The sequence below is a fragment of the Euleptes europaea genome, chromosome 1 (assembly GCF_029931775.1).
Source record: "Euleptes europaea isolate rEulEur1 chromosome 1, rEulEur1.hap1, whole genome shotgun sequence".
Classification (NCBI taxonomy): Eukaryota; Metazoa; Chordata; class Lepidosauria; order Squamata; family Sphaerodactylidae; genus Euleptes; species Euleptes europaea.
The window spans coordinates 146,002,588-146,019,027 of NC_079312.1; the positions used below are offsets into that span (position 1 = coordinate 146,002,588).

Consider the following 16,440-nt stretch of genomic DNA (forward strand, 5'->3'; position numbering starts at 1 on the left):
AAGATAATGTAAAAGTGTAATTATTCATTAACAGTTCGTAGAGGTCAACACTATTTATTCTATCATTTAAAATAGTTGTTGATCATATATGTATATCATATACGTTAATTATATACATATGTATACAGAAAAATATGTATGCACTATATGGGGGGTGTCATTTTGTCCTCTTGCCCCCCTTCAAAAAAATGTATATCAGGCCCTGGGTTATTTACCTTGGTGCTGCAGACCCCAGCCTGAAATGTCTACCTTCAAGCAGATCTACTCTGAAGCAAAAGGCCCAGGCTGGCAGCTTGAAGCTTACAGAGAACAATCAGGTTCAGACTTGTATGCATTTTTAAAAAATAAGAAAAATGGCAAATAATATCTGTGCACTTTTCCTGCTAGATGAGGCATGCAAAAAATGTCTAATGAGAATTGGCCTGTTTAAAAGGTATCTTTGTGTGGCCAGTGTGCAGTGAGTCGAATGCTGAACTAGGATCTGGGAGACCCAGGTTTAAATTCCAACTCTGCCATGGAAGCTTGCTGGGTAACTCTTTTTCTTTTTTGCCATCAAGTCACAGCTTACATGGCAACCCCACAGGGTTTTCAAGGCAAGAGATGTTTGGTTTGCCATTGCCTGTCTCCGAGTCATGACCTTGGGATTCTTTGGAGGTCTCCCATCCAAATACTAGCCAGGGTCAGAGCTGAGAGTGTGTGACTGGCCCAAGGTCAACCAGAAAGCTTCCATGGCGCAAGTGGGATTTGAACCTGGGTTTCCCAGGTCCTAGTCTGACACCTTAATCACTATACCCACACTGGCTGTCATTCTTAGTCTAGCTGTATCACAGGATTGCAGTTGTAGTAATGAAGTGAAGGAGGGAAGAACTATGTTGTAGGCTACTTTGTGTCCCCATTGAGGGGAAAGTGGAGTATGAATAACTAACTAAATAAAATATTAAGATTCTTAACTTATTACAGTGGAGGAGAGACAGACAGGCACTCAGTCTTAGGTTCATGGATATTGATACTGTGGACTGAAATGTGTGTAAAGTGCCTTCAAGTCGCAGCCGACTCATGGCTACCCCTTTTTGGGGTTTTCAAGGCAAGAGACTAACAGAGGTGGTTTGCCAGTGCCTTCCTCTGTATAGTAGCCCTGGACTTCTTTGGTGGTCTCCCATCCAAATACTAACTAGAGCTGACCCTGCTTAGCTTCTGAGATCTGACGAGATCAGGCTAGCCTGGGCCATCCAGGTCAGGGCGGACTGAAATGGGCAAAGACATTTAACGGAACAGTTAATAAACATATGCTTAAATGAGCCCCCAATAACTCCAAGTCACAATGGCAGCTGTTGACTGGCAGTCCTTCAATATGCCTTTCAACCACTGTCTTTCTGCTACATGTCAGCCTTGATGTGTCTCTTTCATCTTGAGTTTCTGTTCTGCATCGTCTCTGGCCGTCCCCAACCCCTGCCATCAGCTGTCCCCAATCTTGCCATCAGCTGCATCGTCTCCAGCTGTCCCCAACCTTGCCCTTTGGTTTACCTCTTGTAATATCAGCATTATAACTTGCATGCCTTTGTGGCTCCTGATCCTTGCTTAGTTTCCTGTGTCAGAAGCAGATGGTTCTCTCCCCCTCCCCAGCCCTTCTGTGTGCTTTGAGCCTCAGCCTTTTGCCTAATCAGAATCACACATGAATCAGGTGCTCTTCTTCCTCCAGCTTTGACCACGAGACACTGGGCATTCAAAATCTTCTTCACAGACCAGAAGGACTTAGATTTTCTGAAATGCAAAGGAGTACTTGGGAGTTGACTGACCTCATGGGCTAGCTCTGGGAAAGAATGGGGGATGAAAGTCTGTGAGGTCTGGAGATATCATCTACTGCACTTTTTATAGGTTGTTCCTCACCCCTTTAAAATAAAGTAACTGATTGGAAGAAAATGTAATATTTGTCTATTTCCAAGGAACCTTTATTTTTTTAGCTCAGCTTGAAGTCTAGTCAGTGGGTAACACAAAACATGCACACATCTTAAAATCAATTAACATACCTGTGACTCTTATGCCTATGTTATAGTGTTCTTTTCAGTGTTGTTTCTCTTTCTCTCTTTATGGATTTCTGTGCACCCCATGCATATTTAGCTGTGTACTGGAGTGGTGCCCAGTTCATGTGCATTTAAAACCATTTAAAACCAGAACAAAAGTGGATTTCTGTCCCCCTTCCCACCACACACACTAGAACAGATAGCCCTGATGGGAAGAGGAAGCTGGTAAATTAGCTACAGACTATTAAGTGAATAAAATATGTAGTCCGGAAATAACGGGCATAAACCTGATTTGAAAAGTGGCACAGACCAGGCCTTTGGGCTGCAGCTACATCCTCTGTTCAATTATTGCTGTTATCAAGGGCCTCTGTGTTTTCCTTAATTGCATGTTACTTTTACATAATTACATCTTGGTATGTTCTGCATTTTGTAGCTGCTGTTTACTTTTATTTTAGTCTTCATAACTATGTGAGTACGCCTGCTTGTCTAGTGAGGAGTGCCCACCAGGATGCATCCGACAAAGCGGACTGCAGTCCACAGAAGCTCATGCTAGAATAAAATCTTTTTCATCTTTAAGATTCTGCAGGTACCCCTGTTTGTTTTTGCTGCAGCTGACTAACACAGCTGCTTGCCTAGAATGAGCTCCTCCGCCCTTGAACATCAGCATCAGAGTGTTAAGATGGCTAAACCAGCAGTGCTGTAACAAAGCTTGTTCTGTCCTTGGTCTCCGATCCCCACCCTCTTTCTGTGGATGAAAGGAAATGAAGAGGCTGCAAGCGCAGGGCCTATTCTTGATAGTTCTTCCCCTGCCCTGAGGAGCTTTCGTGGCTTTCTTCCACAGCTCTGAAGACTAAAAAGAGAGAAGAATGACTACAGCCCATCGATGGCAACCTACAAAAGCTGCCTTCTTCTAGCGGGCCTACAAACATACTCAGATGGGGCAGACAGCTGGTTTGGGTGTCGCCCTGAGTCTTTGTACCCACTCAACACAACACAGGCCCTTTTGTCTGAAGGGCTGAAGAGTCTGTTGGCTGCTTCTGTTCTGCCTCATCTCTCAGATCATCATAGAGAACAGACTAACCTCTGGAATGGCTGTTTTCAGCAGGAAGCAGCTGTGTGTGGAAGTGAACAGCTTGCATCTTATAAGAGACTCTTCTGGGTGGAGAACGGTGCCTTCCTTGGGTTGACAACAAGGACTAAGCTGTTGCAATCCAGGGAGATGTGTACATACTTCTGATTTCCTTTAGAGACAAGATATCCCTTTCACCACTCTCTCAAGCTGAGTTTTAACTTGCACTGCTATTGCCAGCAGAGTGGTTTTTGAGCTGTTTAACAAAAATATGGTGCACAGGAGTAGGAACAAAGCAGCTCCTGCATTAACTTAATAAACCAAACACTGAACATGAGTCAGCAGTGTGATGCGGTAGCTAAAAAGGCAAATGCGATCTTGGGCTGTATCAACAGACATATAGTGTCCAGATCATGCGAAGTGATGATATCGGTGTACTCTCTCTGGTTAGACCTCACCTAGAGTATTGTTTTCAGTTTTGGGCCCCGCAATTTAAGAAAGATGTAGACAAGCTGGAACATGTCCAGAGGAGGCCAGCAAAGATGGTGAGGGGTCTGGAGACCCAGGTCCCATGAAGAAAGGTTGAAGGAGCTGGGTATGTTTATCCTGAAGAGAAGACTGAGAGGTGATATGATAACCATCTTCAAATACTTGAAGGGCTGTCATATAGAGGATGGTGCTAAGTTGTTTTCTGTTGCCCCAGAAGGTCGGACCCGAACCAACGGGTTAAAATTAAATCAAAAGAGTTTCCGTCTAGACGTTAGGAAGAAATTTCTAACGGAGCGGTTCCTCAGTGGAACAGGCTTCCTCGGGAGGTGATAAGCTCTCCTTCCATGGAGATTCTTAAGCAGAGGCTAGATGGCCATCTGTCAGCATTGCTGATTCTATTACCTTAGACAGATGATGAGAGGAAGGGCATCTTGGCCATCTTCTGGGCATGTAGGGGTCACTGGAGGTGTGGGGGGAAGATAGTTGTGAATTTCCTGCATTGTGCAGGGGGTTGGACTAGATAACCCTGGTGGTCCCTACCAACTCTATGATTCTAACTGTCCAGTACTTGCCCTGTTCTCTTCCTCTCCTGTCTTGCTAAGATAAATTTTAAGCTCTCCGGGTGGGGGGGGGCTGTGTCACCTCTGAACGGTGCCTAGCAACCTGTTGGCCTTTCAAATCAGAGTGTTTGCTCTCCTCATTCCCCCCCCCAGGTTGCCACCCCAACTGTCATTGGCCATCTGGTTTCTCAGAAGCAATGGGTAAGACAGCCTGTAACTCTATCCACTGGGCAGAGGCCCAAGTGCTGCTGGGAAGGCCAGGTGCTGCTGGGAAGGGATTGCAATTGCCAGCTGCTCGCTGAGCGGCTGCTGAAGGGCACTGCCTGTCAGGGAGCTATTTGTTGTAAAGCTTTCTTTCTTACACTTCTGCAACAGGCATAAACTGCCCAAAGCTTCTAAATGTTGCTAGTAGAATTCCAGGACCGTTACGTGGCTTTGTGGAGAGTGGGGAATTATCCATACCATCCATCCTGACCCACATGATACAAATTACATTGCGCCAACAGAGGCAAACCAGGACCACAGCAAGCAAGCAAAGCAAGCAACTTGGCTGTCCAGAGTACCTTGCTTTAATTCTGTTTATGTCTGCTTTCTTGACGGTATTTGCAATTATTGTGTGGTTCATGATGTAGGCCAAGGTACTTCAAACTTGTTGAGCCTGGGAGTATTTTTTTAATTTTGAAAACGGGTAATGGGCATCACCAACAAAATGGCTTCCATAATGTGCAGGCCAATCACAAAATGGCTGCCACAATCACAAAATGGCTGCCACTGTTTGGCTTCGGTTTCCAAAGGAATGAGGAGAGTTTGCTTCCTGCATAGCCACAGAGAAAGGTTGCCAAGCCCAGAGAATGAGAATGCCTGTGGCCAAGCTGGGCTGGTACGTAGCTGTGATGCACAAGCCCAGGATGAATTTGGCATTTTGCTAGTCAGTCAGCTGGTAGGAAATGACCAGAAGTCCCCAGCTGTTTTTCCTCTTTCATTCAAGACCCTTTGGATTTTGTCCCCAAGACTGAAAAAGCAACTGGCCACAAGGAATCACATAGGCAAGCTCCGTGGGCACTACGCTGGGGATCACTGTTCTAGGCTGTGAGCCCTAGTTCTGGGATAGAATGACATGTGTTGGATTCAAATCCTTGTTCTGCCATGAAGTTTGCTGGGTGATCAGTCATTCTCCCTCACCCTAACCTACCTCATAGCATAGCAAATGGGGAGGGGAGAATGATATACTCCATCTTGAGTGCCTTAGAGGAAGGGTAAGATAAAAATGTACAAGAGAGAGAGAAACTCATTAGGGGAAAACATGCCAGTTTCATTTTAACAGTCTGTGGGTTTGTGACTAAGGTTGTGGGCTTCTAGTTTCCTGCCCCTCCTGTGCCAGGCCAACCCTGCATTTGTTTGTTCCATGGTGATTGTGTACCATGCAGGAAATGAGCTGCAGTGAACCAGGCACTGTACATAAAGTAGATGGCAGAGCCTTTCAGAGAAGCAGCTACAGGGCCCTACTGATAGGGCATCCTAAGAAGAGTTACAGCTTTCATTGGACATAGAAGGGTGTAAATGTGTTCAGGATTGCACTGTATACTAGCATTGTACCAGCGCACTGGCACCCAAGTTTCCTCTCTTATCCCTGATACCTCATTTTTCCTTGAAGCTGCCTTAACTCATTAAAAAAATTTCCTAAACCTTGTCCCCAGCCTTGTGTACACACCCTTCCTAGGAATTCCCTATTCTCCCAATGTCCATCACCATCAGACAGTAGCTAGATCTGATTTCTATAAGTCATTTTCACCATTAGGCTATTATAACCTTGTAGTTCTTTGGTGATTCTGTAGAACAGCTTTTTGGGGATAGGGGGATCTGCTTGTTCAGATCTCTTTCCCTAAAACCACACTTTTTACTTAACCACGAGACAAAGGCCCTTTATGCACAGGTTGCTGCCATCACTGTCAACCCCCACCAAGCTATTTCAAGGGTTTGTTTTAATCATGCATGTATTTTCTGACCTTAAGAAGTTGCCTCGATCACCCCTTGCGTTTCTCCACGTTTTCAGGATGCTGTTTTACCCTGAGTTTAAATTTGCCTCGATCCCAAATCAAAAGCCGGTCCTGTGCATACTTGTCACTTTGGGTTTTTCTCCCCATTCCCATTCTTGCTTCTCCCTCTCGTGTCTGCCCCCTTCATCCAACCTGTCCCCTCGAAGCCATTATCGAGTGCATTAGAGAAGGAATAATGCTGGAATACTATGAGGCTGCTTATTTGGTAAGTTTCACAGCGAGTGTAGGTGAGTTTCAGATTGAACAGTTGAGAGAACTCTGAAATAATCACAAATGACCTGTGTGGCTACTTTTGGTCTGTTTCACAGCGAGGCACTGGGGCTGAGAGTCTTGGTGAGCCAGTTCTCAGGCATCCTTTACCAAAGAAGACAGTGTTCATGTGTGTTTAAGCTTTTTCTTCCATTTAATGGTCACCAATAAAAATCCCCCTGCTTCTCCCAATGGGGTTATCTCTTCATGCCTCTGAAGTAGTGGACTTTGAAGGCTTATGTCACAATTTATACCATATTTTTGTGCTCAAGATGCAAGAAAGCTCTTTTGGTGCTAGCTCAAACCTGGACTCTTTCCCCTCCCCATCACTTACCCATCCAAATTTATCTGTATCTTTTAGTAAAATCTGTCCTCTGTCAGTCTTACTTGTGTCACGCTCCGTTGGAATGGTTACATTCTGTGCTTATCTTGTGATAGTATAATAGACAGGGTAGTTTACACAGACGAATGCACTCCACTAATTTCTCCAATAACACCTGCTTCAGGATTAGTATATTTCTGATTTCTGAACAGGGTTTTTGTAATTTGTGGAGTGTTCTTTCTCGCTTCTGAATATGTACACATGAACACATGTGCACATACAAGCATGCACCCTGCACCCTTTGACCTAGTCCTGGAACAATATTGGCATTCTGTGAAAAACTGAGAACTTACCAACTTACCAACAGTGAAAGTCCTGAGGAAGAGGAAGGGTCCGTGTGCGTGTCTGATTGCAGCAGCCTAGTATATTAGAAAAAATCAGCTGATTTTCTTAAGACAACAGTCAGACATGTACCCTGTAAAAGCATCCTCTGTCATGCCTCCTCTCGCCCTTTCTATTCTGAGCAAGTTGATAAAGCAGAGAAAATTGCTTCATTGAGCAGCTGATGCAGCTGTTGGTGATGACTAAATAGCATGAGGTGTCCCAGGAATCTGAGCCCCAGGACTGTGGTCTCCTTAGAGTTCTGCCTCCCTTCTTTGGCTAATGTTCAGCTTTATTGTCTCCTGATAACACCGTGGCTTATTTATGGGCCCCAAGGACACAGGTGTTTGTAGATAGGCCAACAAGCACTGCCTTTTTGCACTTCTGTCATTATTTTCGTTTAAGGTGCTAAAAGGATCCCACTCAGTGTGACTAAAAGGCCAAAAATCCCTAAGTGATAATGTTAAATTTATTTTTTTAATCATTTTATTAAATTTATTAACAAAATTACAACAAACAAAATAAAGAAAAAGGGGAAAATAAAAAGAGACAAAAAGATACTTCTGTTTTCGTTTGTATCGAATATAAACCTAATTAAGAAATTACATTAAGAAATCTTAATTAAGAAATTAAGAACCTGTTCTCTAGTTACATGTACAAAATTATTTTTAAAATTATTCTTACAACTAAAAAAATCAAACTTTTCTCTATCATACCTACATTCTTATTCTACTCTTCAAACCCACAAAGCATAAATTCGTTCTTTTCAGTATTTCGCAAAAAGTTCATAAATGGTTTCCAATTTTCCACAAACTTAGGTAAGTTATTTTCTCTAATCAAAGCAGTCAGTTTGGCCATTTCTGCTAATTCTAACATTTTGACAAGCCACTTTTCTATTGTAGGTATATATGAATGTTTCCATTTTTTCACATATAATATTCTTGCTGCTGAGATCGTATATAATAGCAAACATCCATATTTTTTTCCAACTCACTATCCATAAAACCCAAAAGATACATTTCAGGTTTCATTTGTATATTAACCTTCAAAATCTTCTGTATTATAGAGTGTAATTGTAACCAAAATTTTTGAACTTTTTTAGAAGTCCACCATAAGTGAAAGAAAGTCCCTTCATTCTGTTCACATTTCCAACATGTATTTAGGACATTTTTATACATTTTAGCTAATTTTATACATTTTAGCTAATTAGTACCAACGATACATCATTTTGTAAAAAAATTCTTTTAGACTAGAATGTAAAACAAACTTAAGGCCCTTTCACCACATATTTTCCCATTGTTCCATTTGTGTGTTATATCCAAAATTAGTAGCCCATTTCACCATGCAATCTTTTACTTGTTCTTCTTCCGTTTCATATCGCAGCAAGAGCTTATACATTTTAGCAATAACATGATTATCATTTGTACACAGTTCTGTTTCAAATTCAGTTTTACCATCTTCAAAAACATAACATCTTTTGTCAATTTTAAATGTATCCAATAATTGTGCATAGAGAAACCAATTCCTGTCTGTCATTATTTCTTCTCTCTTTTTCATTTTACAGTCCTTTTGTGAAAATGCTAACATATCCTGATATGTTATCCATCTATTTTCATGTATCATTTGTCTCCTAAGCAAGGCTTCTTTTGGTGATAACCACAAAGGAGTTTTTGGGCACAGTCTGAATTTATATTTATCCCATATTGTCAAGATTGCATGCCTAACATAATGATTATTAAAGTCCTTATTTACTTTGACTTTATCATACCAAAGATAGGCATACCAACCATATCTTAAATCATGGACCTCTAGTTCTAACAATCTTCCATTTCTCAACATAACCCATTCCTTCAACCAAAGTAAGGAGCTGGCAGCAATGTATAACTTTAGATCAGGTAAACTTAATCCTTTTCTTTCTTTAGCATCTTGTAGGATTTTATATTTTACCCGGGGTTTTCCCCCTTGCCATACAAATGCCGATATAGCCTTCTACCATTGCTTAAACACACTATCATTTCTCAAGACAGGTATTGTTTGGAATAGAAATAACATTCTTGGTGGAACTTTCATTTTAATTATATAAATTCTCCCCCGCAATGATAATTGAAGTTTGTTCCACCTTGTCAAATCCTTTCTAATTTCATTCCATGTCTTAACATAGTTGGTTTGAAATAACATGCAATTCATGTTTGTCATTGTGATACCCAAATAGTTCACCTTTTTCTCCACTTTAAAGCCTGTTTTTTTCATCAGTTCCAGCTGGTCTTGTGATGACATATTTTTTGTTAATACTTTTGTTTTCTGTTTATTAATTTTAAAACCTGCTAGTGCACCAAATTCATTCAACTTCTGCTCCCTTTAATGGATCTTCCAACGTTACCAAATCATCTGCAAATGCGCGTATCTTATAAATTGGATTATCCATTAGAGTATTATCCCCATCTTGTATTTTCATTATCAGTCTTTTTTCTTTTCCTTTTCTCAATTTAAATGCTAACCATCTGCCCAATTTATTTGCAAGTTCAAAATTTTTCTATTTTGCATATTTAAATCTTATTTTCAATTCGCTTACTGTTAACATCGACAACTGTTGCTGTAATATTTTAATTTGCTATGAAACACTCTTATTTTTAGGTTGCTTTTTCAGTTTCTCCTCTTTTCTTTTAATTTTCTCTAAAATATCTTGCATTTTCTTTTGTCTATTTTTTTTCATTTCACAATTATATTGTATCAAGTAGCCTTACGGGCATCCCAAACCATTCCCAAATCTGTTTCTTTATTTACATTAAGTTCAAAAAATTCTTTAATATTTTTTTTTACCTTCCTGTACAATTGTGTCTTTTCAGAGCAACATTTCATTTAATTTCCACCTGAAAGAGTTGGGTTTTCTTGTACAAAACATACTAACAGGACTGTGATCAGAAAAGGTTCTTGGCAAAATTTCTGATTTCAATACCTTAGATGCCAGGTCCTTGGAAACCAAATCATATCTATTCATGAAACAGATCTGTGTCTTTCTGAAAAAAATGAATACTCTCGCATTACCATTTTTCTGTCTCCATATATCAACCAAACCTAAGTTATCCAACAAATCAAAGCAGGTTTCTGGTAATTTACCTTGTGTACTTTTGACATCTTTTTTGGAAGCTATCCTTTTGTGGTGAAACTACTCCATTCCAATCTCCCAATATGTACCAGCTTTCATAGGGAAAATCTATAAATTTATTCATCAGATTTTTATAAAATACCCCTTTATCTTCATTTGGGGCATAAATTCCCAATACCATGGTTTTAATCCCAAATAAGTTAACTTCCACCCCAATATATCTACCATTATCATCTGTCAATACTATTGTAGGTTCTAAATACGGTTTGATATATAATACCTCCCCATTTTTCTTTTTAGTTCTTGCAGAAAATTCTTTGCCTACATTTTTATTCACCAAAAGCTTAATATCCTTTTTCTCAATATGTGTCTCTTGTAAACAGATTACATCCTGCTTCAACTTTCTCAAATGGAAAAAAAACTTCTCCTTTTTTGTGGGGAATTAAGTCAGTTTATGTTCCATGGATTACATTTGTAATCCATATTTATATTCCAAGGTGTCCAAAGAATTTATTTTCTGAGTCAGTCTCATCTTCTCCTTCTTGTAACTGTTCCTTATTTAATTGTTCCAAATCTTCCAATATCTCAATAACTGCACTGTTTGTTCTTATTCCAATGATTTCCAGAATAGTCCAGTCTTATCCGGTAGTCTCAATTGTATCCAAGCCTCAAATCCAAAAAAAGACTTCTTTCAAATGCACTTTTGACACCAAAATAAATAGCTTCAAAAATATCCTCTTATATCTTGAAATAATCAGGCAAAAAAAATCAAACAAGACTAGTAAGAATGTCTCTTCAGTTCAATTAAACATTCTTTCCATTATTTGTAGCAGTAGTTCATTTTAGGTCATTACTTTCCAACTCCCTCTTAAAGGTCCAAAATAATTTATAGCTCTCCAAGAAAAGTTAGTTTCACTTCCAGGGCAATTTCCAACGAAGTAAACGAAAACCCTCTGAAGCTGCACAATTAATTATCTCCACAGTCAAGGAATGAAGGCTGGCTGTTCTTTAAAAGTCTGTATATTCTCCTTGTCTTTGAGCCAGGTTACCTGCCGCTTCTCCTGTTGTCTATGCCGGCGTCCGCTGCCGAGATCTCCGCCTCTTCAGCAAACACCAGAAAAGACAAACTGCTAGAAGTTGTGTGGTTAATCTCCTTGTGTGTGTGTAAAGTGCCGTCAAGTCGCAGCCGACTTATGGCGACCCCTTTTGGGGTTTTCATGGCAAGAGACTGACAGAGGTGGTTGGCCAGTGCCTTCCTCTGCACAGCAACCCTGGTATTCCTTGGTGGTCCCCCATCCAAATACTAACCAGGGCCGACCCTGCTTAGCTTCTGAGATCTGACGAGATCAGGCTAGCCTGGGCCATCCAGGTCAGGGTGTTAATCTCCTTGCTCACCCTTTAATCCAGAGTGAAAGTTTGGCTGGTGAGTTCTCTCTCACTGCCATAAATCAGTTCACGGAGCTCCTCCACAGCCTGTAGAAGCGGTCAGAACGCCATTCACCTTCACCCAATACCCACCTCCTCCATCAGTCATTAACTGATGTCTAGACCAAAGCTTGATAATATTAAATTTCAAGTTTTGGTCTGGACATCAGTTAATGTCTGATGGAGGAGGTGGGTATCGCTCAGAATTGCGGTGCTGGGGAGACTTGAAAGCACATGCTTGCAAATATCATCCAGCTCCTAATTCTGTCACTTCCTTTAAAAAAAATGAATTTCAGGATGGTTCATCCTGCTCCAGATTTTCCTTTTTCCTATCATATTTGTGTGCTGCCCTTTCTCCAGTGGCACCACGCAAGAGATAATCTTGGTTTATCCTTACAACACTCCCACTGTGGCAGATCAGGTAGAAAGATGGTGATGGGGGGTCACTTGTTGAGAGGTTCATAGCTGAACAAGCATTTGCACTCCAGTCTGTTCAGTTTACATCCATCCTCCACACCAGGGGTTCTCAACAAGGGGGGAATCCCCCCCGGGGGGGATTTTAGGGTCCCAGGGGGGGAATTGGGACCACTATTCAGCCAAGTGTGATGTCCTGTAGATTATGTACAATCTGTAAAATTGTAGTTTGTTTTTAATTTAATCTGCGACATTCAATAAAGTTTATGACTATCTTGGGAAGGGGGGAATTATATTCTGAACAATGGTGAAACGGGGAACGGCGCAAAAAAGGTTGAGAACCACTGCTCTACACTGTTTATCTATTACAATTGCTGTTTGCATGGAATGTACACAGTCCTGACTTTAACCAAAATTCTTAGCTGAATCATTTTACAGGGATGGGAGAGAATCTCTTGTTTCTCCCCTGAGGTTTTCCAGTGTATCTAAGAGCCCATAGCAATTTGCTGGAACTAACCAATATTTCTTTTTCTTTCTAGGTCAGTTTCCATGAAGTTGAGAAAGTTGAATGGCTCAACAAGGTGAAAAGCAGTGGACTCTATTATTTCTCTCCTGTCCATGACGGTACTGAGTCTAACATCCCCTTTTCTCTGCTGTCTGCATGACAGATTCTGGCCCAGGCATGGCCCTTCTTTGGCCGGTACATGGAGAAACTGCTGGTGGAGAACATCACACCAAATATCCGGGCCTCCAACAGCCATTTGCAGACGTTCACCTTCAGCAAAGTTGACATGGGAGAGAAGGTAATAGCCAGGAGAGGAATATAGGGCCAGAGTGATGTAGTGGCTAGAGTGTCAGACAAGGATCTGGGAGACTCAGGCTTGAATCCCCATTCTTCCTTGGGTGACCTTGGGCCAATCACACTTTCTCAGCTTAACCTACCTAGCAGAATTGTTGTGAAGGGGAAAAAAAGCAGATGGGGGAATATTGTAAGCATCTTTGGGTCCCCATTGGGGGGAATATTGGGGTGTAAATATTTAAATATCTAAATATTTGTTTAGAGTATTAGGGGACAAGCCCAGTGTACCTGCCCCCAATAGCCATCAGTGCCCTCCCTCCCAGAGCAGCTACGGACATATAAAGCCCTGTCAGAGATCAGTCAGCAGAGTTATTCAAGGCATTGTCTCTCCTCTGATGTCAGTACCCACAAACTGAAAATAAATGAACAAAGAAGAGGAAGGAAATTTAATTCCCAAGGAACAAACTGGCCTATTAAAGAATTAACCACAACTTATCATATATGAAAGGATTCAGTAAAAAAAACAAAAACCTAATAATAATGATCTTCTGGAATGAAAGAGCAGGATATGAAATATTTGGCTGCTGGATAAGAAATCACCTTGACTCAAGGAACTTGTGAAATGTTTCTGTGGACCGGCCCCACTACTTTGTCTATTTTGAGAAATACCAAATTAAGCCATCAAGGAGATGGATTCTTACTGGAAAGCTTTTAAAGCTGATTTTTAAAGGTAATTGTTCCATAGCTATATAGCAATTCGTGTTTAAATAAAAGTCCCCCAAAGCCCTTCAGTGGCCCGAGGGGGGGGGTATGGCAGCTGCAGAGGTTCAGAGGCAAGGAAAGTGCACAGAAAACTGCTATGGGCACCCCATTGCCACTGTGTCTTTGAGCAAAGCTTTGAGGTTTATGCACAGTCACTGAAGCGATTATCTCAGAGCACTGAAGAAAGATTCATTGAGGGAAGTGGAACAGAGAAAAATGCCCCCCCCCATTTTTTTAGTGATGATGTCTCCTTTGTTCCTAGCCACTGAAAATCCTTGGAGTCAAGGTTCACAATGGCATGAACAAGAAGCAGATCTTGCTGGACCTAACAGTCAGGTGAGCATACGGCTTTGTTACCCTGCTATGTTGGTTCCATAGAAAAGTGTAGAGCGGGCTGTCAGTTTGTCAGGGCTATATTTCAACATTTTGGATGTGTTCTGTATACTCTTCCCTGGGAAAGTGCACATCCTGAGGGCACCTTCTGTTCTGAATTGGGGAAGTACGAACTGCATCAAGATCCAGTGGGTAAGAGATACAGCTAGGAGGGCCTGGAAAGAAAAGCAGACTAATTTGGGGAGCATCGTTTGGGGAGAATTTTTTCAGTATTCTCAATGGAAAAATTGAGCAATTTGGGGGAGCACTGGAAAGACTTGTGAAAAAATCTCTTTTGGAATGAGTGAAATGCTTTTTAAGACAAGGTATTTCTCACTCAAAATTTGTAGCATGAACATTTTTATGTAAGGCAATCTACATAACTAGATAATAACTTCCAGCTATACTGTAAACATATATAACATTTTGACAACATTTAATATGCTATAATGTGTTTGATAATATATTATTGAGTTTAGTGTTTTCAGTGCTATAAAGTATATCCAAATATGGCTCTGTCCAAATAATACACTTATTTTCTAATTTCAGCTTTTACTTAGTCCTGTGTCTGAGATAGCAAAAACTAAGGCTTGTGTGCTAAGGCAGCAGAGGGTACAACTCTCTCTCAAGTACTGGCTATATTTGCAGTTTTGCTTATAGAAGACTAAGGCTGCAATCCTCACAACACTTTCCTGGGGTAACCCCACTGAACAAAATGGGACTTACATCTGAGTAGACCTGCTTTAGACATTTACAGTGCAATCCAAAGCAGAGTTGCACTGTTTTCAGCTCATTGACTTCAGTGTATTTAGAAGATTGTAACTATATTTAGGATTGTACTGTTATACTTCTAAATTCCATAAACACATTCATAGTTTTATATGAAGTTATAAATGATGTATTTTATGTTGTTGAAGCAGTAAAGCAACTTCAGATTTTGACAGGGAAGTAAATATTGCAAATAAGTCAATTTCCCCCAAAATGTCTTGGGGGAAAATGGGGTGGGGAGAGAGCCATAGTTTTCTTCTCTAGCTTCAAAATGTTACTTCTCTGATAGGTGGGTTGAGTTAGCACAGGGAGATCCAGGGAATCCAAGGTCCCTGTCACTTATCAAGCTCACTAGGTGACTATGGAGTGCCTCTCAGCCTCTTTGAATTTCCAGGGCTGTTGTGAAGGAGGGCAGGACAAATAACTAGAGGGAGAAGCATATTTCCTTCCAGTTGCTCAGGCCAGCCTGGCACTTCGTAGACCCATGGAAAAGGTGGGAGGTAGATTGGTCCAGCCTTCTGTGAGCCCTCTTCACATGAAGGCCAAGATTGTCTATGTGCAAACCCATTGCCGCTTCCATTTGGTGGTCATATTGGATTTCTGCCATATGAAGTATGGGGGCTCTTGGAGGTTCAGTCTTGCGCAGACGTAATGGGTTTCTTTGAATTTTTGGGAACTTCATATTGCGGTCTTTCTCTTTATTATAGCTATGTTGGTGATGTTCAGATTGATGTGGAAGTGAAGAAGTATTTCTGTAAGGCCGGGGTGAAAGGCATGCAGGTAAGATGTACCATGGTTGAGAATAGGGGGGCAGAGACTGAAGAAAATGATATCACATCATCAGTGATGCTCTAGGAATTCCCCTAATCTCTGGGGGGGGAAATGGATATTAAGGGAATTCCTAGAGTGTTGTAGATTGTGTAACATTGTCTCCCTCCCCCACTCATTTTTGCTTCGGCTGTGAGAATGGGGGCCAGAGTGCAGGGGTGGGAGGTTGCCTGCTGCCATGAGCATTGAGGAGGGTATCCTGATTCAATTGATTGAGATTGGATTTGGCCAGTCCAGAGACTGATGTGATTTCTGGTGATGTGGATGCAGTTTTGACCTCTCTCTCTCTCTGTGTGTGTGTGTGTGTGTGTGTGTGTGTGTGTGTGTGTGTGTGTGTTCGTTCTAGGGAGGCTTTCCTCTCAGCATCCTGGCATAGTCTGCCTTTTGGCATTAGACATTTCTGTTCAGCCTATAAAGTATCACTGGAAGTTTTCAGCAGTTCCACCATACTGTCCTTTCCTGTGGCTTTCCCTGAAAGGGCATTGCTTCCTTGCCCATACCCTCTTTCTCCTGATACTTCAATATTTAGTCTTCCACCTGTCCAATCGGAGTACCTTATTTTCTTTTTAAAGGCATAGTGGCCTCAGGAAGAAGGTAAAGGCTGCCCTACCCATCTCTTTATTGGTGTTCATTCCCTTCAAAATGATATGTGCAAGAAATTTCCCTCCTCTTCATCCTCCCCAATTGCTGAATTAAAGAATAATCCTAGAGCTGTGCTGTACACAGTGTGAAAGCATTCTCTCTACTGCTTCTCATAAGGAGCAACACCACCCAGTGATGTATTATGAGCATTACTTGAGGCAGATACTATTGGCACC

At 41.3% G+C, this 16,440-nt stretch overlaps 1 protein-coding gene across 1 annotated transcript in view; it reads left to right on the plus strand.

Annotated features, from left to right (window-relative positions):
- Nucleotides 1-16,440, plus strand: part of ESYT1 (extended synaptotagmin 1) — a 59,458-nt gene that overhangs the window by 14,200 nt on the left and 28,818 nt on the right. The window contains 4 exon segments of the mRNA XM_056862605.1: nt 12,633-12,674; nt 12,762-12,896; nt 13,917-13,990; nt 15,502-15,574. Of these exon segments, the coding sequence (XP_056718583.1) occupies nt 12,633-12,674; nt 12,762-12,896; nt 13,917-13,990; nt 15,502-15,574 (324 nt within the window).